This window comes from Mesoplodon bidens (assembly GCF_964165515.1).
Source record: "Mesoplodon bidens genome assembly, chromosome: 19".
In the NCBI taxonomy this organism is placed as follows: Eukaryota; Metazoa; Chordata; class Mammalia; order Artiodactyla; family Ziphiidae; genus Mesoplodon; species Mesoplodon bidens.
In genome coordinates this window covers 51,956,182-51,979,930 of record NC_138179.1, presented here as the reverse complement: position 1 = coordinate 51,979,930, position 23,749 = coordinate 51,956,182, and the positions used below count along the sequence as shown (strand labels likewise).

The following is a 23,749-nucleotide window of genomic DNA, read 5'->3' as shown; positions in this document are numbered from 1 at the left end:
GAGGAAATCAAAAAATACCTAGAGACAAATGACAACAAAAACACGATGGTCCAAAACGTATGGGATGCAGCAAAAGCAGTTTTAAGAGGGAAATTTATAGCAATACAAGCCTACCTCAAGAAACAAGAAAAATCTCAAATAAATAGTCTAACCTTACACCTAAAGGAACTAGAGAAAGAAGAACAAACAAAACCCAAAGTTAGTAGAAGGAAAGAAATCATGAAGATCAGAGAGGAAATAAATGAAATAGAAACAAAGAAAACAATAGCAAAGATCAATAAAACTAAAAGCTGGTTCTTTGAGAAGATAAACAAAATTGATAAACCATTAGCCAGACTCATCGAGAAAAAGGACTCGAATCAATAAAATTAGAAGTGAAAAAGGAGAAGTTACAACAGACACCGCAGAAATACAAAGCAACCTAAGAGACTACTACAAGCAACTCTATGCCAATAAAATGGACAACTAGGAAGACATGGACAAATTCTTAGAAAGGTATAACTTTTCAAGACTGAACCAGGAAGAAATAGAAAATATGAACAGACCAATCACAAGTAGTGAAATTGAAACTGTGATTTAAAATCTTCCAAAAAACAAAAGTCCAGGACCAGATGGCTTCACAGGTGAATTCTATCAAACATTTAGAGAAGAGCTAACACCCGTCTTTCTCAAACTCTTCCCAAAAATTGCAGAGGAAGGACCACTCCTAAGCTCATTCTATGAGGCCACCATCACCCTGATACCAAGACCAGACAAAGATACTACAAAAACAGAAAATTACAGACCAATATCACTGATGAATATAGATGCAAAAATCCTTAACAAAATACTAGCAACAGAATCTAACAACACATTAAAAGGGTCATGCATCATGATCAAGTGGGATTTATCCCAGGAATGCAAGGATTCTTCTATATATGCAAATCAATCAATGTGATACACCATATTAACAAATTGAAGAATAAAAACGTTATGATCATCTCAATAGATGCAGAAAAAGCTTTTGACAAAATTCAATACCCATTTGTGATAAAAACTCTCCAGAAAGTGGGCATACAGGGAACCTACCTCAACGTAATAAAGGCCACATATGACAAACCCACAGCAAACTTCATTCTCAATGATGAAAAACTGAAAGCATTTCCTCTAAAATCAGGAACAAGACAAAGATGTCCACTCTCGCCACTATTATTCAACATAGTTTTGGAAGTCCTAGCCATGGCAATCAGAGAAGCAAAAGAAATAAAAGGAATACAAATTGGGAAAGAAGAGGTAAAACTGTCACTGTTTGCAGATGACATGATACTATACATAGAGAATCCTAAAGATCCACCAGGAAACTACTAGAGCTAATTAATGAATCTGGTAAAGTTGCAGGATACAAAATTAATGCACAGAAATCTCTTGTATTCCTATACACTAATGGTGAAAAATCAGAAAGAGAAATTAAGGTAACACTCCCATTTACCACTGCAACAAAAAGAATAAAATACCTAGGAATAAGCCTACCTAAGGAGGCAGAAGACCTGTATGCAGAAAACTATAAGACACTTATGAAAGAAATTAAAGTTGATACAAACAGATGGAGAGATATACCATGTTCTTGGATTGGAAGAATCAACATTGTGAAAATGACTATACTACTGAAAGCAATCTACAAATTCAGTGCAATCCCTATCAAATTACCAATGGCATTTTTTACAGAACTAGAAGAAAAAATCTTAAAATTTGTATGGAGACACAAAAGGCCCCAAACAGCCAAAGTGGTCTTGAGGGAATAAAACGGAGCTGGAGGAATAAGACTTTCTGAATTCAGACTATACTACAAAGCTACAGTAATCAAGACAATATGGTACTGGCAGAAAAACAGAAATATACATTAATGGAACAGGATAGAAAGCCCAGAGATAAACCCATGTACCTATGGTCAACTAATCTATGACAAAGGAGGAAAGGATATAAATGGAGAAAATGCAGCCTCTTCAATAAGTGGTGCTGGGAAAACTGAAACAGCTACATGTAAAAGAATTAAAGTAGAACACTTCCTAACACCATACACAGAAATAAGCTCAAAATGGATTAGAGACCTAAATGTAAGACTGGACACTATAAAACTCTTAGAGGAAAACATAGGAAGAACACTCTTTGACATAAATCACAGCAAGATCCTTTTTGACCCACCTCCTAGAGTAATGGAAATAAAACCAAAAATAAACAAATGGGACCTAATGAAACTTAAAAGCTTTTGCACTGCAAAGGAAACCATAAACAAGGTGAAAAGACAACCCTCAGAATGGGAGAAAATATTTGCAAACGAATCAATGGACAAAGGATTAATCTCCAAAATATATAATCAGCTCATGCAGCTCCATATTAAAAAAACAAACAACCCAATCCAAAAATGGGCAGAAGACCTAAATAGACATTTCTCCAAAGAAGACATACAGGTGGCCAAGAAGCACATGAAAAGCTGCTCTACATCACTAGTTATTAGAGAAATGCAAATCAAAACTATAATGAGGTATTACCTCACACCAGTTAGAATGGGTATCATCAGAAACTCTACAAACAACAAATGCTGGAGAGGGTGTGAAGAATAGGGAACCCTCTTGCACTGTTGGTGGAAATGTAAATGGATACAGCCACTATGGAGAACAGTATGGAGGTTCCTTAAAAAACCAAAAATAGAATTACCACATGACCCAGCAATCCCACTACTGGGCATATAACCCTGAGAAAACCATAATTCAAAAAGAGACACGTACCAGAATGTTCATTGCAGCACTCTTTACAATAGCCAGGTCATGGAAGCAACCTAAATGCCCATCGACAGATGAATGGATAAAGAAGATGTGGCACATATATACAATGGAATATTACTCAGCCATAAAAAGGAACAAAATTGAGTCATGTGTAGAGATGTGGATGGATCTAGAGACTGTCATACAGAGTGAAGTAAGTCAGAAAGAGAAAAACAAATATCGTATATTAATGCATATATGTGGAACCTAGAAAAATGGTACAGATGAACCGGTTTGCAGGGCAGAAACAGAGACACAGATGTAGAGAGCAAACATATGGACACCAAGGGGGGAACGTGGCGGCGTGGGGGGTGCTGGTGGTGTGATGAATTTGGAGATTGGGATTGCTATATATACACTAATAGTATAAATGGATAAGTAATAAGAACCTGCTGTATAAAAAAATAAATTCTTAAAAAATAAAGAAAAAGAAAGAAAATGCATAGGAATTGTTACTGAACTAAACTTGGGTCCGTTTGCCCATGGGCAGTAAAGCCAGTCTGTTGACACTGGGTTGTGGTGAAGGAAAGTGCAGGGGCCAAGCAGGGAGTCTAGGCAGCTAGTGCTCAAAAGACCTGAATTCCCTGATGGCTTTCAGGGAAAGGTTTTTAAAGACAGGGTGAGGGAGAGGGTTGTGGGGTGAGTGATCATCTCATGGCCATTCTTCTGACTGGTTGGTGGTGAGGTACACAGGAATCAACGTCATCAACCTTCTGGTTCCAACCGGTCTGGGATCTGTTTTTTGTGGTCAACATGGAGTTAACTTCTTCCCCCCCGTAAGGGTTTCAGTATCTGCAAAACAGATCAAGGATATGGCTCAAACTATTATCTATAGCCCCTGAGGAGGAACTAAAGGTCCTTGACTTTAATGGCTTAAGTATTATTTTGTCTTGCTTGCTTTCCTTTGTTTCTGTTTTTTCTCACTCTATGGTTAAATTTATTCTCTGGAACTTGGGAAAAGCCTAGGAGGCTAACGTTTTTCTACAAACAAGAGGTAGGTGGAGGACATGGGGGAATCTGTCCCAGGAAGGCCCCGTAGGGTCCTGCTTGGTTACAGGATCTCTTGTTAATGGGGTTTATATGACTCCATTCCCTTAACTCCTATCAACCTTTAGCAGACTGATAAAGTCAAATTTCTGAACCTTGAAGTTTGAGGACTTTGCCAACAAATGTGTTGAATGAGTAAGCCTAGGAAGTGCAATGACTCTGGAAAGCTCATCCAGAAATATTATCTCCTTCATATCTGCTGTAAATACAAGGGTACACCTACAGCCACAACTGTGTAACACTGACAGCCACATAAGGAAACACAGCACAATAATACCCAGTATTGGGTCCCATGAAATGAGCTATCTTAAGAAGGGGCTAAAATATCCCCAACTTCAGTACAGGGCTATGGAGGGATCTTAGGTGACGTCTGGATACAGTGTCTAACACAGCAAGTACACGGGTGATGGTTAATAAGTGAATGAATGAGTATGAGGGGTCCAGTTTATCTGTCTTAAAGAGGAAGAAATTTCTTTGTATTTTTCTTAAAAATCCTTCCTGTTTTTATGGTGTCTACTGACAATTAAAATGTATTTTACTATGTTCCTTTTGCTACACAAGGAATTTGATTGCATGTTTCTGTAGGTAAATGAGCATGAAAGAATCATTTCACGTCAGCTTTGTCCTGGGAAAGAACACAGGACGAGGAGTCAAGATTCGCAGGGTTTTATTCTCCGTGTTACTGTGACCAAGTTTCTTTATCTTTCAGGAAATAATATCCTTGCAGATAAAATGAATCATTTGGGCTCTTAAGTCTTAAGATCCCATTTTATGGCTTTGAAAGAAGTACCATATTTATTGACCTCTTGCTCACTCTGCTGGATGATTGGCTTTCTGCTTTGCTCTTACAATAAATATACTGTGTAGCTGTAGGACTTTTTCTCTTTTTGTAGTTATAAATCCCCAAGCTTATAATGACTTATAATTAGACTCAAGAGAAACCCTTTGACCCAGTAGTTCCCTTCCTTCAGATGCACCTTGGAATCCCCTGGGGGCTTGATGTTATAGGCTAAGGATATATTCAGGCTTTTACTGTGTTCAGTGTTCCTGGCCTGGAGGATGGCATTTGGCCACAGTTTCTTCAAAGCCAAGTACTCAGAAGCCATGGTTCTTTGTGTTTTTAACCTGGGGACCATTGCCTTAAGCCATCATGGACACTTCAAGGAATGTATCAAAGTATTGGACCAGCTCAGGGCATGGGCACCCCTACTTTCTCCTGACTTGATCCTTCAAATAAGTCTACTTGGAATTTGCTTTCAAGGTCCTGCTAAGTTCTAAGACTGTTGTGTGACAGAGTTGCTGTCCTACCCTTCTACTTTCATTGTTATTTTACTTCAGTCTTCCTATAACTCTTGCGGTTTTTGTGACTCTTGTAACTGACACTCCTGAAAAAGGAGCCCACATTGTGGTCATGAAATCCATATTCACATTGATTTTATTGCAAAACTCAGATGGCAAGTCTACATGTTAATTTGCTTAGTATTCAGATTTTTAAAATGTTTTAGCTTCCCAGATTCTCCCATTTCAAAGCAGAAGTCCCTGCCCTCGTAATACTTGGTCTGTGGCACTTGTCTGCATCTCTGCAAACCTCAACCACCCCTGGTCTCCATAGCGTGGCCCCCCACTGCAGTCAGTGACAGTCAATAGGGGTTTTACTTCACCTCTTAGCAAACAGAGAATGAGGCAATGTGAGATCATGATGTCAAAAATCTCCTTTTCCCTGAAGCTCCTTTATTAGGATGTTTGCATTAAAAAGAACAAAAAACCTAATTAAAAAATGTTTATGTATCACGTGGAGAAGAGTTGCCTAAATGAGCAAAAATACTTTAAAATTCTAGCCTCTACTTTCATTGGTCAGAGGAATTCAGAGGCTGCCCTGGGGAAAATTGTGAGGCCACAGGGTTTATGTCCTGCATCCCCAGCCTCCAGTCAAGAAGGGAAGCCTGCCAGCTCCATACCGTCAGGCTGTCCTGTGTATCTTTGTCAACTGTCAATGAAGTCATTATATTCAGGCTGTTTGTGGGTCAAACAACTGGAATATCGGCAATTTCATAGGGTTCGACCTATTTTGCTTGTTGTTTAATGAATTAATTAAGCTGCGACCGGTCTTTGCAGCATGCGGGATGTTTAGTTGCCGGCATGCGGTACCTTTTAGTTGCCGCACGTGGGATCTAGTTCCCTGACCAAGGATGGAACCCAGGCCCCCTGCATTGGGAGTGCGGAGTCTTAACCACTGTGCAACCAGGGAAGTCCTTGGTTCGACCTATTTTGAACAAAACCCTTGGTCAGTATTCTATTTCAAATGAGGAAATAAGTTCTTTTGCTCATTGTTAAGGTAATTTGTGTCAATGAGCTGTTGTAGAAGGCTGCAGTTTAATTTTTATTTTTAGTGGGAAGAGAGTCTTACGGGAGAGAAGTGAAAACCTGGTGATTCCATTTTGATGGTCGTTCTTTTTGCTACCGTACCTGTCACACAAATTACTGAGATTTCAAGTTGCTACCGTGCCTTGGGCGTGAACTGTGAAGGTTTGGTATTCTTTTACTCCCTCAAGAGGCTGTGTGGATATTGATTTCAGTTCAACCCGAGAGCCCTGATCAGGAAAAAGAATGTTGAGTTCAGGCGTACATTGCCTCTCTGAGCAGCAGGGGGAGCACTTGCCCATCATATCTCATCACGGCTAAAGCAACCACTCCAGCGCATCTAGGGAAACGCGTTTGTGAGTCACCATTACCGCCCTTCCTGCTCGGTTCAGTTGGCACTTTGCAAAGAGCAGCATTACTTCTCGGTGAGCAACAGTTGGCCAGTCATCTCGAAAAGCATTTGGCAAACTAGACAATTTTAAAAGTAAAAAGCAAAATATATCCTTTATCTTATTTTTATTTTTTTGCCATAAGCGTGAAGGACCCACAGGAAAAGCAGATTCTTTTCTGTCTTTTAGTTGATTACACCAGCCTAAACTATCCAGGTGTTCTTTAAATTAGCCGCGTTTGTGTTTGGTTGTGTGCCAAAGAGTCAAAGGCCCTCTCAGCTGTAGGAAAGTTTTCATGGTCTGTCCCTTTTCCTGGCAGAGATGTTGGCATTGATGAGCCAGACCTTTCCTGCTGTAATTTCAACTCATTTTCCCCTACTGTAATACCTATAGACGGGGTTGGCACTTTTTTTTTTTTTTTTTTTGCAAAGGCCAAATGGTAATTATTTTAGGACTTGTGGGCCAGAGAGACTCTGCTGTAACTACTCAGTTCTCCTGCTGTTGCCCAAAGTTGCAGACAACATGTAAGCGAGTGGGCGTGGCTGTGTTCTAAGGAAACTTTATTTATAATTTGACCAACCTGTAGACATCTAAAATATTAAAAAGCCAGTTAATATCTTACTTACATATCTGTTATTTTATGTTTCTTATAAACTCAAACTCTTTTATAGTTAACAAGAAAATAGTCAGATCGGAATGTCCATCTTGTTCCATTCCTATTTGGAATCGAAGCCTGGTCCCCCTTATGACATTCCCGACAAGCGTCATTGCCCTCTGCTTGCAAAGCTCAGGCTTTCCGTTTTCCCTGTAAGCAAAGCAGTGGCCCCAAAGAGCTGAGAGGATGATAGAAGTCCGTGGAAGTTTTGAAGTAGATAACACAGCAGTTTAGAAACCAGTGCTGCTGGAATTGTGACCTTTTAATCTTTTCATTCATCACATTTAATCCATATGTTAAAAGAAAGATGCCACAGTGTAAAGCAACAGGTGCTGACTGGCCTGAAATATCCCAGGAGAATCTGGTTTAAGATTTTTCTGGGTGTTGATCCAAGAACATTTTTCTTTCTGCCTTTTGATGTGTTAAAAGATACACAAGCTACTTGGATGCCTTGAAGACATAGATGCCAGTATGGAAATACTTTCTGACAAGTTGTCTTGCAAAGGGAACCAGCACTTAGAGCATGGATAATTGTAAAGGCAGGAACTGGAACTTTTTTTTCTGCTGCCTGACCTCAAGCCCATTTTTGTACTTGTTCTGTAAACGGATTTTGTCTCTTGCAAGCCTGAGTGGGTTTAGGGGAAATCGAGGTTACACAATTGCTGCCTGCAGCTTAATTCCTCTCTGGTTCCTCCTAACTTCCCCTCCCACACTCCGCTTCTGATAAACAGAAGGTTACATGCTCCTGTCCCTGCCCTCAAAGAAACATTTAGCTGGAGCTGACCACAGAGGACAGGAAATGAGAAGTGACCAAGAGAAGGAGAACCTCTGGAGGTGCTTTTATATTGAGATGATTTTATGTAAATATGTAAATGTCAGAGGTTACTTGGAGGCACCAAAACAAGGCTGGTGGTGGGGAGAGCAGGAAGCAAATATCTGCAAGCCCCAAGCCTCCCCTGCTCTGGGACTCAAACAAGCACAGGGGTGCCTTCCAGACATCATTTGGATCCTGTAAGCATAGCAGAGACCACATAGAAAGTTGTATTTCTAAAGGGTTGTGGGAGAAGGCTCTGAATTCTCCCCCTTACACATTCCTGGTCGGGGGTAAGTGAGGCAGATCTGATTCCAAGCAATCCCAGGAAGATCCTGGAAGAGTGTATTTCTTATCAAAGCCTTGAACTCCCAGCCCCAGACTCCACTGTTCCCCCACTTCGGGTGTCTGTGTGTCCCTCTCACCAGCTTCCCAGTGTCTGGGCCCCTAGAAGGGTCTCAGGCTGTGGTTTTAACCCTGTGCCTGCTGTACAAATAGTTGGCGGACCTGTACTTGTCACAGCTGGGCTTTTTTCTTCCTTCTGCTTCCTGTGATGGGGGAGGGAACCGACTCTGGACACCTGCTATTTGAAGGCAGCACTAGTGTGGTCTGACACAGAACCTGGTCCTGGTCACTCTGACCTCGGGTTGGCCCAGGGACAGTGTGGCTGGAGTGGAAGAGAGGGGACTTGAGTGCCATCACAGCCTCCCTTGGGCCATATTGGCCTCAGGGGCATCCACACGAGAGGTGGGGGCAGAGGAGGAAGACAGAGGATGCCCTGTCTCCTGTAGAGAGGCCTCTTCCAGAACCTTCCAACCACCTAGCATTGTAGAGGGAAGAAGAAAGGACAGGGTGAGAAATGGAATCACTCATGTCCCCACAAAGAGGTCTCTTACCAGTGGTCCAGCCCCTTGTATATGCAGGAAAGATGAAAGATGCTGGCTCCTTCCCCAGAGCTGCCCAGCCATAGGTGCGTTACCTCTCCCCACTCTTAGCACTGTAGCAAATGTTGTTCATAAACTTTTAAGTGACTATTGTCTTTGTGTGTATGTTAGACCTTCCTTTGAGAACCAAAAGTTAAATAAATTTAGATTTTCCATGGCTTCCCCAAACACTTGGATTAATGTTTTCTTGGAATGCCCTTATTTGGTTTGCCAGCTGATGATAGTTTTCGGAGGACACTAATGACAACCCAGGCGTGATGTCTACAAAGCCCCACATTAAGGCAGCTTGCCTCGCAAACCTGCCACTCAGGTAATGACTGCCACCCTCTGGAAAAACAGGCTGGGGCTTCATGGGGGGAGTCCATGTGGTAACGCCTGGATGCTTGGGAAGGGTGTGAGGCCAGCTGTAGGACTTGACTTGGTGGAACTGGGCAGAAGGGTCAGGGATGGCTTTATGAAGTTTCTGTTGAGTGTAGGAGAAAATTTCAAGAGGGTGGAAGGAGCTTTACTGAAGAGACATGCCTTCTTTTTTGTCTCTCAGCTCAAATTAATTTCCTTATCATGACGCCAGCAAAGGTAATAATTATCATGACTACCTACCATGATTATGGGTGCCAGGAATTGCAGTGGGGCAAAGAGACTGGTTTTTTTGTTTGTTTGTTTGTTTTGTTTTTGTTTTTGCGGTACGCGGGCCGCTCACTGTTGTGGCCTCTCCCGTTGCGGAGCACAGGCTCCGGACGCGCAGGCTCAGCGGCCATGGCTCACGGGCCCAGCCGCTCTGCGGCATGTGGGATCTTCCCGGACCGGGGCACGAACCCGTGTCCCCTGCATCGGCAGGCGGACTCTCAACCACTGCGCCACCAGGGAAGCCCTGTTTTGTATATTTTAATTTCCTTCTCTGAAGTTCTGACTTCATGAACCTCCTTGTTTTGTCTTCCTCATCGTGACGGACTCCATAGTAGACGTATGCTAGGAGCATCATCAATACTTCTTGACTGGTCCTTAATTCCAACTCATATGTGAATTTCTTGAAAACAGAGATAATATCAGTAACAATAATAAAAGCAACCAGGCCAAGCTGGGTTAGTTTAGTGTGGAATAGGGCATAATTTCACAGAGTTATTGTTGTTTTCCTTAAAACTTCAGACATTGTTTAGTTCTCTGAATAAAGAAATGGTCCTTGAAGATAATTTAGGAAGAATTGTTTAAGTGGATATTCATATGTAAGTAGTGGCATACTTTTAGTGCTGTGTTCGCTAATGCAGTGGTCAATGCTGGACGAGGCATTTTGCATCCTCTCCAATGAGTCTGGTTAGTGGTGAACTTTTCAGGTCTTGTGCTAATGCAGTGAGGCCAGGAATAATTCGGGACAAAGTGATTGATCTCCTTAGTTTCCAGACTTTATTCTGTTTTCCACTCTTAACCAGAACCAAGAAACACCTTCTTTCAAGGCCTCACTTAGTCGGTGCTCCTGCAAGCTTCACTCGCTTTGTGAAAGACGTTGCTAATGGGGTCCTAATGGTGCCATCTTTCCTGCTGTATTTTTTACCCAGTTCAATCTAAGTTAAATCTATTGAGACGGCTTATAGGTAAGACTTTCAGTCTAGGGGCTATATCGAATGGATTGTATACGTCTGTAATCTTGCATCTTAAGGTGTGGTCCATAAATCAGCAACCTCAGCATCATCTGGGAGCTTGTTAAAAAGGCAGAATCTTGGGCTTCCAACCCAGGCCCACTGAGAACCCAGAATCTGCATTCGTAACAAGATCCCCATGTTATATGTATGAACATTAGGGTTTGAGAAGCACTGATATATATATATATATATTATATATATCGTTGTTATATATGTATGTTTTATATATATGTTATATATGTATGTGTGTATATATATAACTTTGGATTAGATGTCCAAACTACTGCTTCCTAGAGTGTTGGAAATGATAAATGGAAATCTTCACAATATGTTTTTGCAATGAGACTCTGGATGAAATATTTCCAACTGATGACTCTTGAACATATTCTGTGTAACTGTGGCCCATCTTCTCTTCATCCTTCTTTTCTTGTTTTCGGAAAGTACGGGGAGAGATACTTTTGATCGAAAGTAGGAGGTGAGTATAAGGTCAGACTAAGGGGTGAGGTCCTCTGGTTTTGGAACTTGCTAAGCTCCTCTCCAGTGTTGAGTGGTAGAGTTTTAGGCAAGTTAAGAGAACACCTCTGTGCACAGAGGATTGGATGCTTCAAGGTGTGGGTAATGGTCATAAAACTTTGTCCCCCCCCTAGTCCTGGGTGTATATTTCTGACTCCTGTATATTACTTTAGTACCATTGCCCATCCAGATTTCTCATCCCTGGACTTTCACCTTAGACAAAAACCAGCAGCAAGAGTTCATCAAAGCATGTTGCCTGTGTTTCAGTTTTACATAACTCTTTAGCAAGCATTTTTGACTTTGTGTGACACAGTAGAAAGAACACTGGGTACAAATGATGGTTCCATCATTTTTAGCTATATGACCAATTAATTCACTCCATTTGAGCCCCGGTTTCCTCAACTCTAAAATAAAGGTAATAATACCTTGCTGGGTTGTGATAAGTGTAAAATGAGATTATGGGTGCAAAACTCAGTCAAGGAGAGTTGTTATTGTTAAAATTTCTTTTAGTATATGTGTGTGTGTATGTTACATACGTGAGTGCTGTGTATGCATACTTTAAAAATTAGTAGTTTTTATTAGATGACTCAATTTTTTAGACGGCTCCTAATTTAAATTTCAAAGAGAAGTTTTGGTGAGTAGGACAGTCCATGTACTGGTATGACTAACACGTACGTACACACACACACAAATACAAACACACAAAGTTCTTTAGTAAAACTCCTAAGTATGGTTAGGTCATCAGCTCATGAAGTATGTCAGAGGCATTTTCTTCTTTTCCTTTATGCATGACCTCACTGCAAATATATTTTAGAAACTCTCTAATCCTCTTCAGAAATAGGGTGACATGTAGCTGTTGTAATAGAATAAATGAGATGGGGAATGAGTCACACACGGGAATGATCTCAGGCCTCTAGTAAGTCGGAGAACCAATGTTGTTATGGTACACAAATAACCAACAAAACACTTCAAGGTATATATGTGTCTGTCTATATCTATCTATCTAGCTAGCTAGCTAGCTAGCTACCAAAAATCTTACAAGTATTTATTGATTAAAGGCCATATGAGAGTATAGTATTTAATATACAGTATTGTGAAAAAACATGCCTAGAATGAATGGACAATATTCAAGGGTCTTGATGACTTAAAAACTTAAACATTATAACTGCCTGATAATCATGATCATCTTAATCTGTACAGGCCTTATAGTTTCTTGGTGAAGGAGGACTTTGCTTACCTACACTGAAAACAGATCACCTTTCAGTGAAACTCTTGATCTGTTCCATACTTATCGTAAGCATAAGTATTTATAGAGAAGTTGTTAATGTCCCTGGAATGAGGAATGTAAACAGAGAGTCAAAAGGAATAGAAACCCTAAAGGTAAGAAGGAGAATTTACTTGGGCATCCCAACATGCTCTAGTGAAGAGCAGGGGATGCCCTCTTCTCTGGGTTGGACTTATAGTGCTTGGTCCCCATTTGTGAAGAGACACAGAGGGGAGCTGTGAACATACATGAGCAGTGGCTTTACTCTCTGCCATCTCTGAGGAGGGGAATCTTGGCTTTTTTTCTTGGAAGCTTTGGTGCTTCACCTATGGTTATTGGACCAGCACTTTTGCAGCGATCCATTTCAATGTTAAAATGACTAAAAATCTTGGTGGAAAGTTGAGTGGAATGCTAATGGACTAGCTTTAAATCAGCTATTGTCACTGAGCAAATAATAGACTCTTCTATTTTAAATATCAATACTTTGTTTTGCTTATCCACTGCTGCACGAAAAACTATCCTAACACTTAACTGGGGTAAGTGGCAACAGCCATTTTATCTGTTCATAATTCCATGGGTCAGAATTTCAGACTTAGGATAATGGAATGGCTTATCTCTGCTCCATGATATCTGGGCCCTCAGCTGGGTTGGCTTGAATGGCTGGGAACTAGCTGGAAAGGCTTGATCTGAGTTGTACGTCTGGAGCTTCAGTTATGGCTGTTTGTTTGGTTCCTCAGTTTTCCTTCATTTGTCCTCTCAGGAGGCTAGCTTAGACTTATTCACAGCGTGGTAGTCTCAGGGTAAATGGACTTCTTCTGTGGTAGCTGGCTTCCTAGAGGGAGCAGTCCAGTAGGGCGAGCTTGCTGTGTAATCATAGCAAACCTCTGCTTCGTCATGCTTGCTGACGTTCCATTGACCAAATCAAGTCACATGGCCCAGGACAAAGTAAATATGGGAGAAACTACAGAAAGGCATGAGTCCTAGGGGGTTTGGATTCATTGGGGCCACCAATATCTATTGCATACTCAGAAAATAATACCATTATTTAGTATCCATTTTCTAAGGTGAAAGACTAGATAGGTGTATATGTAACTATAGTACAAGATTGCTTATTGTCCATAAAAGGTAATTTGGGAATTATGTTATTTTTTTCCCAGAGAAATGGTATGGTATATCATATAACACAATATAAGCTTAAAAAAACTCCATGCTACAAGTAGTCTGTGTTAAATAATTTATTTAAGACTATCTGTAAAGAAATCAAAAAAATTCAACCTCTAATACCTATCTTGGGCTTACTTTTTTCTTGCAGTTATTGGCATTTTGACAAATAGGTTCCAGCATAAGAGCTAATACCTTAAATTATTTTGGCTTTTCCATAATTCATGCATTTGCTATGAATTTTAAAAATTATGTGATGCTTTCTTCAGTTCTGATGTTTCCATATGTCAGAGGTGCTATATGTAGGTAGGAATGAGATTTGAGTCCTAGGAGGGCTTGACTAACCTTTCTAGACTTTACCTTCCTCATCTCTTAAGCAAGTGGATTCAATCAGTTGCTTGCTATGTTTTCTTCTAATGCTACTATTTTTTGATTTGAACTTATGCATGATGCCTAATTAACTATTAGAGAAATATAAAATGTGCATTTGGGAAATACTAAAACAATCTGATATTTCATTAAGGAAAAATTTACTTAGGTGTTTCTGATATTAAATCTTTTAGTTGCTTGGCTTAGAGATGTTTTCCCTAAGGAGCCTCTTATCTGCCTATGTTAATATTTTACTTTGCTGTGAAAAAATTCTAAGAGGTAAAAAATGAAGAGGCTAAAGTAACATGACAATTTTTTGTCATAGAAACTCATTATAGGAGCTTAACGCTTTGGGAAAATATTTGACTAGGCACCTGAAAGATACCTCACTAAACTTAGGTGGAAGTAAGTTTGCAAAATTTCGTGAAATGTTTTTTAGTATTTATCTTTTTTTTTTTTTTTTTTTTTTTGCGGTACGCGGGCCTCTCACTGTTGTGGCATCTACCGTTGTGGAGCACAGGCTCCGGACGCGCAGGCCCAGCGACCATGGCTCATGGGCCCAGCTGCTCCGCGGCATGTGGGATCTTCCCGGACCGGGGCACGAACCCGTGTCCCCTGCATCGGCAGGAGGACTCTCAACCACTGCACCACCAGGGAAGCCCCGATGATATTTAATGTAATGAATATGGCACAACACGGACACTTCAGTAAATGATAGCTCTTATTATCCTCATCATGGACAATTTGGATGGAAAGTGGGGATTTGGATGGAGAAATGTCCCAAGGGGGTTGGGGAGATGGGCCTGGGGGAGAGGTCAAGGAAGGCTTTGTGGAGAAGGAGGTACCTGACCCAGGATTTTCCCAGCTCAAACTCACCTGGTTGCACTGCGCCTGCAGGTCAGTCTCCAGGGCCTGGAAAGTGCACTTCAGCTCATGGATATATCACTTTGGCTGCTCTGCACAGCTGTTGGATGGGTCACCTCCTGGGTCATGGCTGCTAACTGTGAGACCAAGCAAAGGGCAGAGGCATTGGCATTGGGACCACTTGGAAATGGAACCTTTGGGAAGTTTGAGCATCTTTCTTTTACCTGCTCTTTATACCAGCTGTCCAAGTCTTGATGCTTCTTTATTATAAACTCATATTCCTGCCTCATGTCCTCCAGGACCTTAATCAGATCTTCTCCTGGGGTTGTATCCACCTTCACATTGACCTTGAAGTCATTTGGCACATGATGTTCTTCCATTTCCTGTTTAATAACAGAGAGAGAAAATGAATCAGCTGTGACATCAGAAGGCTGGAAGTGTGTTAATGGGCAGCAGTTCACAGATCTTTAAAAAACTCAGCTGGAACTTCCCTGGCAGTCCAGTGGTTGAGACTCTGTGCTTCCACTGCAGGGGTCATGTGTTCGATCCCTGGTTGGGGAACTAAGATCCCACATGCTGCATGGCGTGGCCAAAAATAAAATAAAATACACATTAAATTAAAAAAAAACTCAGCTTATGTGGTTGCCAGTCTTTCACTGGTTTGATTTGGTTTCTCATTTGTTGATGACAAAACAATATGTTTTTTCTCTTATAATTTTATAAAGTAAAGAATAGCACCAGACAGGGCAATCAAATGGCCTCTGTGGGCTTCCCTGGTGGTGCAGTGGTTGAGAGTCCGCCTGCTGATGCAGGGGACATGGGTTCGTGCCCTGGTCCGGGAAGATCCCACATGCCGCGGAGCGGCTGGGCCCGTGAGCCATGGCCGCTGAGCCTGCACGTCTGGAGTCTGTGCTCCGCAACAGGAGAGGCCACAGCAGTGAGAGGCCCGTGTACCGCAAAAAAAAAAAAAAAAAAAAAAGGCCTCTGTGATTACTGACTTAGTCCCTGGTTGAAAACGTTTTGCAAAGCATTATGCTTACATAGCGTGTAAAGTACTCTTCGGCAAATGTTCATACATGAAGTGATGACACAATGAAACAGTTGAACATTTCAGGTTATAGGCCAAACTTTGGGGAAGCAGTTCCATAACCCAAAGCCAAAAGGTGTAGAGACTTTCAAAATCTTGTCAGTGAATTATGACTCTGTAGGGCTGACGCCCGTAGGGTATCATAAAACCAAGAAACCACAGGATATGTTTCATTAACAATCACTGTCTAACCAGCTGTGCAGAAGCTGAGGCTCTTTGACGTTTATAAGGAATTTTGTTTGCCTAAAATGGGGATTGTTTTTCTATCCTTTCATCAGAGCCTCAGGGACTTTAGATGGATGGTAACTTTTTGAAAGTGAGTTAAATGTTTCTGGAAATTAGGACTCAGTTTTTGCCACTAGTTATATTTACCTGGATCAGTGGCAGATTCTCTTTATTCTCTTGTCCCCAATTTGCTGCACATTGGGTTAATGAAAGATAGATCCCACACATTTATTTTTCTGGTATATTTACAAACAGGTCTAGATAAACATTGTACATTAACAAAACTGTTGCCCTATGTCATCGTTAATTGCGATTGTATTTTGGCTGTTGTATTTGACATCTGGGTAGATAACCCTGAACTTGGAAAAATTAGACATTGAGATGGTTGCTTATGATTATTTAGGTTGAAGACAATAGGGCTGGCATTCTGATGGTGGTTTCTTCTGTAGCTATTGAGTCGCCTGAAATGTGCAGATTAAGAGCTATGCTAGTTACCTGGAAGTCCCTGGGAATCCTACCTGCTCATGATGCTTCTTCATGAGGATGAGCTCTTTCCTCATCCCCTCAACCTCCTGTTCCAAGTCTGTTGTGACAATGGTCAGATCATCCAAGTTATTTCGGAGACTCTCAACTTCAATTTCCAAGTTTTTCTTGAAGGAGTGTTCATTTTCATACCTTTGGTTAGAAGGAAGAGAAGAGTACACTTGCTGTTGGAAGGATTCACCTTAGTTTAGAGGTGAATATCTTACTTTTTACATTTAATAAGAGCAAATGGATACATGCTGTGCATCATTCGTATGTCTGTTTCATGAAGGATTTTCTATGATGGTGACTCAACATTATTTTTTTTATTAAAGAAAATGGAATAATAAGCAGCCATATGCTTGTCACTTAGATTTAGCAACTATTAACATTTTGCCATATTTGCTTCATCTATATTCTATTTTGTATTTTAAAGTAAATTATAGACATTATGACATTTCACCCCTAAATACTTCAGAATGTATCTTTTAACAAAAAGACAGTTTTCTAAATAAGCATAATAACATTATCACACCTAAAAAAATCAATAACTTTTAAATATTATCTAAGGGTTTGTATTCAAATTTCCCCATACCAAAAGTATATTTTTTATCCAGGTTTTTTTAAAACTAGGGTCTGGTCAGGTATTTGTTCTCATTATGCCTTTTCATTATAATTTACTAAGATGTTACATGTGGGTAATGGTGAGATAAGTTTTCCTTCTGCAAAACAGAAACAAAAACAAGAGCAATTCCATAAACAAAGCAAAAAAACACCAAACAACCCTCCTGCCCCGCAGCACTGTGAAGAAGGAACTTACTTAAGGCTGAAGTCATCCACTGCTATCCTGGCATTGCCAATGAGAAGGATTCTCTGAGCCTTGGTCATCTAGCCATCTACTATCTGTAAAACACACACCAAGAGTCATTTCAGTTGTATACAAGCACACAGGAGAGCTGCGTTTATGCCCGGTTCCTGGGAATCTGACTTGTCAGCAGAGATGACCTCTTTTTCTAGCAGTGGAATAATGAGTCGTCAAATCAATAAATATTTACTGAGGAAAACACACGAATGATTTTATAGTAAGGATATGGTCTGCAGTCACATTCACTGTCTTTTTTTTTTTTTTTTTTTTTTGCGGTACGCGGGCCTCTCACTGTTGCGGCCTCTCCCGTTGCGGAGCACAGGCCCCGGACGCGCAGGCTCAGCGGCCATGGCTCACGGGCCCAGCCGCTCCGCGGCATGTGGGATCTTCCCGGCCCAGGGCCCGAACCCGTGTTCCCTGTATTGGCAGGCGGACTCTCAACCACTGCGCCACCAGAGAAGCCCCCGCTGTCTTTTTTTACTCTGACTTTTGACAGGATCGATGCAGCTGCTCAAAGAATGATATAGGCGGGGAAGGAGAGTAATTGTGGAAAATGCTTTTTAACTTTCTAGTACGATGCACTCGTTGATGTTTTGCTTAAGCTCATCCACGTCTGAAGGTGTTAAAAGAAGGTTAGGTTCTGACTTCCTATTGTGAATTTTTTTTTTTTTTTTTTTGCGGTACGCGGGCCCCTCACTGTTGTGGCCTCTCTCGTTGCGGAGCACAGGCTCCAGACGCGCAGGCTCAGCGGCCATGGCTCACGGGCCCAGCCGCTCTGCAGCATGTGGGATCTTCCCGGACCGGGGCACGAACCTACATCCCCTGCATCGGCAAGTGAACTCTCAACCACTGCACCACCAGGGAAGCCCAGAAAGGATTTTCTTAAGACAAAGTTATACCTCAACATAAAGACGCCTTTTAAAAATCTGGTCCTGTTCAAAGCTCCACTGATTACTAGGAATTTGGTGTCATGAATACACAACAGCAGGATTTAGAGGTGTTCAGGACACTGGGTCTGGAACTCCCAGAGCAGAGCCTGGGGTCATTCTCTGGCACCCACCCTCTGGGTGAGCTTGGCCCATTCTCAGTTTCTTCATCCATAAAATGGCAATGATAACATTAGCCACTTCACCAAAGAGTTATGAGAATTAGATTCAAAGAGATTAAATAAAATACTGTTGTAAAATACTTATCATTTCTGGGCACACTGTAGATTCTCTGAAAAATCAGTTGAAACTAAATTAGTTCAGAAAATTGTAAAATATTTAATTTTCTTTTTAAAATGTTTTATGATTAGAGCCAATGTCTGCATTGGATAAATCCTAGGTTTTATACGTTGAGATGCACCCTCCACATGTTGCTGTTCTTGGTGGAAGATAGCCAAGCTGGCTGCCCCTGCCCACCTTCTTGCTCCCCTTGGTGCATTCCAAATGGTATTATGACTACTTCCTTTGCTCTAAAAAGGGATTCTGTAGGTATTTCCTTGTCTTCCCTCTACAGTGCTGCTTAGGGATTTCTTACCAATGCTTTTCCCTCCAGGCTCTATAGTCTTTGCATGATCTAAGCTCATGGGAGATGAAAACTAGCTCCATCCAAAATGGCCTGGCGACCCCTGCAGTTAGCTTCAGTTATGTACCGAGGTTTTGCTTGACATCCAGAGAAGTGATGCACTGTACAAACCATAGAATCAGAAAATAAAAAATACCACCTGTGTTGGAAACACCATAGTTTTCCAGTAACAAGGGACCAATTAAGTACCTTATGTATAATAGACTTCTAACTGGAAGACCATGGACTAATCATTAAGGACATCATTTCCGTATAGAAGGGATAAATAACAAGGTCCTACTGTATAGCACAGGGAACTGTATCCAATATTCTGTGATGAACCATAATGGAGAAGAATATAAAAAAAGAATGTATATATATGTTTAACTGCTTTATTTTGCTGTACAGCAGAAATAACACAACATTGTAAATCAACTATATTTCAATTTTAAAAAAGAACATCAGTTCCTATGTACTGATACAGGAAAATCTCCAAGATATATTAAGTTTGAGACAAAGGTGAATTTAGTTCACAGAAATGTACCAATGTTGCTTCCTTAGTTGTGACAAACGTGCCATGGTGATGGAAGATTTTAATGATGAGGGGAACTGGGTGAGAGATTTATGGAAAGTTTCTGTACCATGTATATCTAAAATTACTCCACATGAAAAGTTTATTTAAAAAAATAATAAAGGTGCAAAGCAGTGTGTGGGACTTCCCTGGTGGTCCAGTGGGTAAGACTTCACACTCCCAATGCAGGGGGCCTGGATTCTATCCTTGGTTGGGGAACTAGATCCCCTATGCAGGCCGCAACTAAGAGTCCGCATGCCGGAATGAAGATCCCTCGTGCTGCAGCTAAGACCGGGTGCAGCCAAAATGAGTGAATGAATAAATAAATATTTTTAAAAAGATAATTTATCCATGGCAAAACCCACATCAAGAGTCTGATTCCCCCAAGTAGCATTCTCATAGTACACGAGTTGATATAGAACACATTTAAAAACTGAAAGTATTTCCTACTTGTTGGGTTACCTGATACAATATTATGACACAATCACTATTTCTGTAATTAGTGAATAAGGATGGCTTGAGAAATAACATATGAGGCATAGGTTTTGCACTGTATGTTGTAATTATTAAGCAGGATTCTCCCCAAGGCCCTGAGTTCATTCTTTTAAAAGAATCTAGTTGGTGTATTAGTGCAGCATCATTGCTCCAGGGTGCATAATCTCCTACCAGGGAGAGGAAAATAGAACTTTTGACCATAAACCAACAAGCCAAATCTAGTACTATTGAGAGCCATTCTATATCCTAATATTTGCATGACTATGTCCAACTCCGTGTTTCAAAAGGAATAGATTAATTTTTGAAATCATTTTCTTTGTTTTATTTTTGGCCAAGCTGCGCAGCTTGCAGGATCTTAGTTCCCCAGCCAGGAATTGAACCTGGGCCCTGGGTAGTGAAAGGGCCAAGTCCTAACCACTGGACCGCCAGGGAATTCCCGAAATCATTTTCATATAGACTTTTGGAGTAACACTTAACATCCCTAAAGTGGGCGCAGGAGAGTGCTGTATCTATGCAGAACATTTCATGAGTCATGAAAGGCCCAGGAAGGGGTCAACCCCGGGCATTGTGGGACCTCTTTGGGCCTCTGTTTTCTCACCTGCAAATGGGGGAGGTCGGATACACAGACAACCTGAACTTCAAAGAGTGGTTTTCTTCAAACACAGAGAAAAACAGCCAAAGTAAGCAATCCAGAAATGAGTGGAATTCGAAGCTGAAGAAGCTTCCTCTTTAGTGTCAGAACTGAGAATCTGGGGCCACCTGGAGAGTGGGCCAGGCACCCCTCATCGTAATTGTCCCCACTTGCTTTTCTCAGTTCTGTTCCAAAGAATTTAGGCAACCACTTGGTCTCAGTCTCCTCATGTATAAAGTGGGGATAAAAACACCTGCTTCATGGAATGAGATAATGGGTGTGAAATATGTGTTGTATGATTAGCAGTGCAAATCTAATGCATTATCTTTATTAACAAACAGCATAATTTTTGTATGAGAGAGACTGGTCAGCACCATGCTATATGGAAATTAAGAGGCCATTGGAAACAGACCTGGGTTAGAATCCCAGCTTTGCCTCTTGCTGGTGGCTTTGGATGGCTACATCACTTCTCTGAGCTTCAATTTCTTTCCAGGGGTGTGGTTAAAATTAAATCAGATGATATAGAACTTTTCCATCATTGCAGAAAGCTCTTGGACTGTGCTGATAAGTGTATTAAGTACACATGATGCCTGGCATACAATAAGTGCTCAATAAATGTTTCCCTCCCTTTCCCTCCTTCTCCCTGATGTCAGCTAATACTTTATTTGACCAGGTCTAACCTCACATTTCTTTAGGGAGTTATGTTCTCAGCTGCCCATTTGCAAAAATCTATTCTCTCCATTCTAAAACCAAAGCAACTTTATTAATCAAAACAATATGGAGAGGTTTGTTGAGTCACCTTGTTTTATTGGTAAAAAAACCAGGTACTATACAGGTAAGGCAATTACACAGTCAGTTATTAGGTTGATTATTCAATAATTAAGGTTCATTATGAGGACCGATTTCTATTATCTTGATTCAAGCAGGGACCACAGAGTGTTGAGAAATAATACTGTAGAAATATTGGAAACCTGTGATGCTCTTTCTAGGATAGGTTAAATCATGATCTTACAGGAAATTTTCTGGGATCGCTTTACATAAGAGGGAATTTATATAGCTTTAAAATATAACCTAGGAGATGGCTGGATTCCCTCTACTTCTAGCTGATATTATGAGACATCCCAGAAGGTATAAGGTTAGCTTTTAAATGTTTGGTTGAAAAGTTATTTATTTTTTGAAGAAGTCTTCATAATCCATCCTAACTCTGAGATTCTAAAAATCATGCTCACTTTTATTATTTTTTTGCTAGCAATATGCCATTTTCAGAACTGTGAGCGGCTAGAATTCAGAACTTCTGGCAGTCCCCAAGAGGAAATATCCAGGGATATCACAAAGATGTATCTGCTAGCAGAGTGAGAGCTTTTAGGTGTGATCTCCAAAATAGTACGAGTCAGCCTTTCTTTGATGGACAATCACACGGCCGCCAGGACTTTCAGGTGGAGCAGAACTGATGTAATGAGAAAGTAAATGCTCTCTTGTGCCTTGTGCACTGAGCATGAGGAATGAGGACCAGCCCTGACCGCTATGATTACATCGTCGGATCTTCAGTGATACTGGATAGCACCTGGTTGCTTTCCATTTTTCTATATAGTTCATGTACAGAAGATTAAATATACAAAACAGACTTTCCCAAGTCCAGATTTAAGGTATGATAAGAAAATATCCTTGAATACCTTTGTTCAGGATAACTTGCAGCTCTTTTGCCATTTTCCTGGAATTGTCTTTTCTACTGATTTCTCCTCCCCTGGTCCCCTGGAAATGCAGCCCCCTCTCGAGTTCCAGGGTCACCCAGGATCTTAGCTGCTCCTGCAGGCAGCTGACGTTTTCCTCATAGTGGGAGTAATCTTGCTTACTGCCCGGATCTCTCTGCTGATGCCACTTCAGGATGCAACTTTCGAGTTTCACATTGGCCTCCTCCAGGGTGCACACCTTGTCCAGGTAGGAGGCCAGGTGGTCACTGAGGTTCTGCATCACCGCCTTCCCATTTCTGCCTAGGACGGAGCTGCCCTTCCAGACCCCCAAGACCCCCCAGGAGGTGGACATCTGGGCGAGGAGAAGGAAAGCGAGATGCAGACACCCCCTGTGCCACCGTGGACGCTGGGAGCCCGGGGAAAGCTCCCTGGCCGGCCTCAGCTGCTTCCTGTGCCATAGAGGGAGCCTGAGGGGGTCTGGCTGAAGCTGTGGCTGGAGTTCATGGTCCCATCTGTGCCTGGGGCAGGGCTGGGCTCTGGTCCCCTCCCTGGCACTGCAAAACCGAGCCGCCCGCAGACTGCCCCGGGTGGTTTTATGTCCTTTGCAGTGGGAGTTCCCTTCTCTGACAACTGTACCAACAAGATCCTATCATTGTGCAACAAGTGTTTCCTCTTGGTCAATCCCGAAGCACCCCTGGGTCTTCACACACGGTATTGTTGTTTAGAGCTGCATCGATATACCAGCTTGCTTCTCCCTTCCAGCTGTAAGCCGCAGGTGTGGCCCACGACCTTAGGTGGGTATTAGTCTCAGGCGTCTTTCTAATCTTTCTGTGGATTTTTTCCATTGTCCATTTATCTGAAAAAGTCTGATTAAAGTCCACAGAAAGCTTATATTTGGGGTAGCATAGATTTCCTTCCAAAAAGTAGACGTTAAACACACAGACACACACCCTCCCACCCCAACCCCCAAATAAACACACCCCACCTCTGAAGCGAGGGTAGAAGGGACTCACAAGGGAAGAGACAGATCAGAACAGAATCTCAGGTCCTGGAATAAAAATACTCGCGCGGAGGAACTGGAGACCGTTCTGGATATCCGATGCCTCTGTCGCAGTCAGTGTTAGATGAAAAGAAATTTCAAAGGAATCATTCTTGAGAACAAACCCGCAATTATAATTAATTAATGAATGACTGAGCCTTCCACTTCCAGGGTGCCTTTCGTCCCAGCAAACAACCCCAGCCTGTGCCCAGGACTTTCCTCAGCCCCTGGGAGGCATGCAGCCTTCGTTAAGCGGCCG

The 23,749-nt window shown here is 41.5% G+C and overlaps 1 protein-coding gene across 1 annotated transcript; it reads right to left on the bottom strand.

Moving 5' to 3' along the window:
- Window positions 1–6,526: 6,526 nt before the first annotated feature.
- On the bottom strand, window positions 6,527–22,955 carry LOC308607074 (keratin, type I cytoskeletal 23-like; the record flags this gene model as incomplete). Its single annotated transcript, XM_081218664.1, is given in 10 exon segments — window positions 6,527–6,677; window positions 9,299–9,471; window positions 14,829–14,891; window positions 14,894–14,953; window positions 15,041–15,199; window positions 16,647–16,803; window positions 17,471–17,538; window positions 22,549–22,772; window positions 22,775–22,889; window positions 22,893–22,955. Coding segments are annotated over 10 exon segments (1,233 nt in total).
- Window positions 22,956–23,749: the final 794 nt, after the last annotated feature.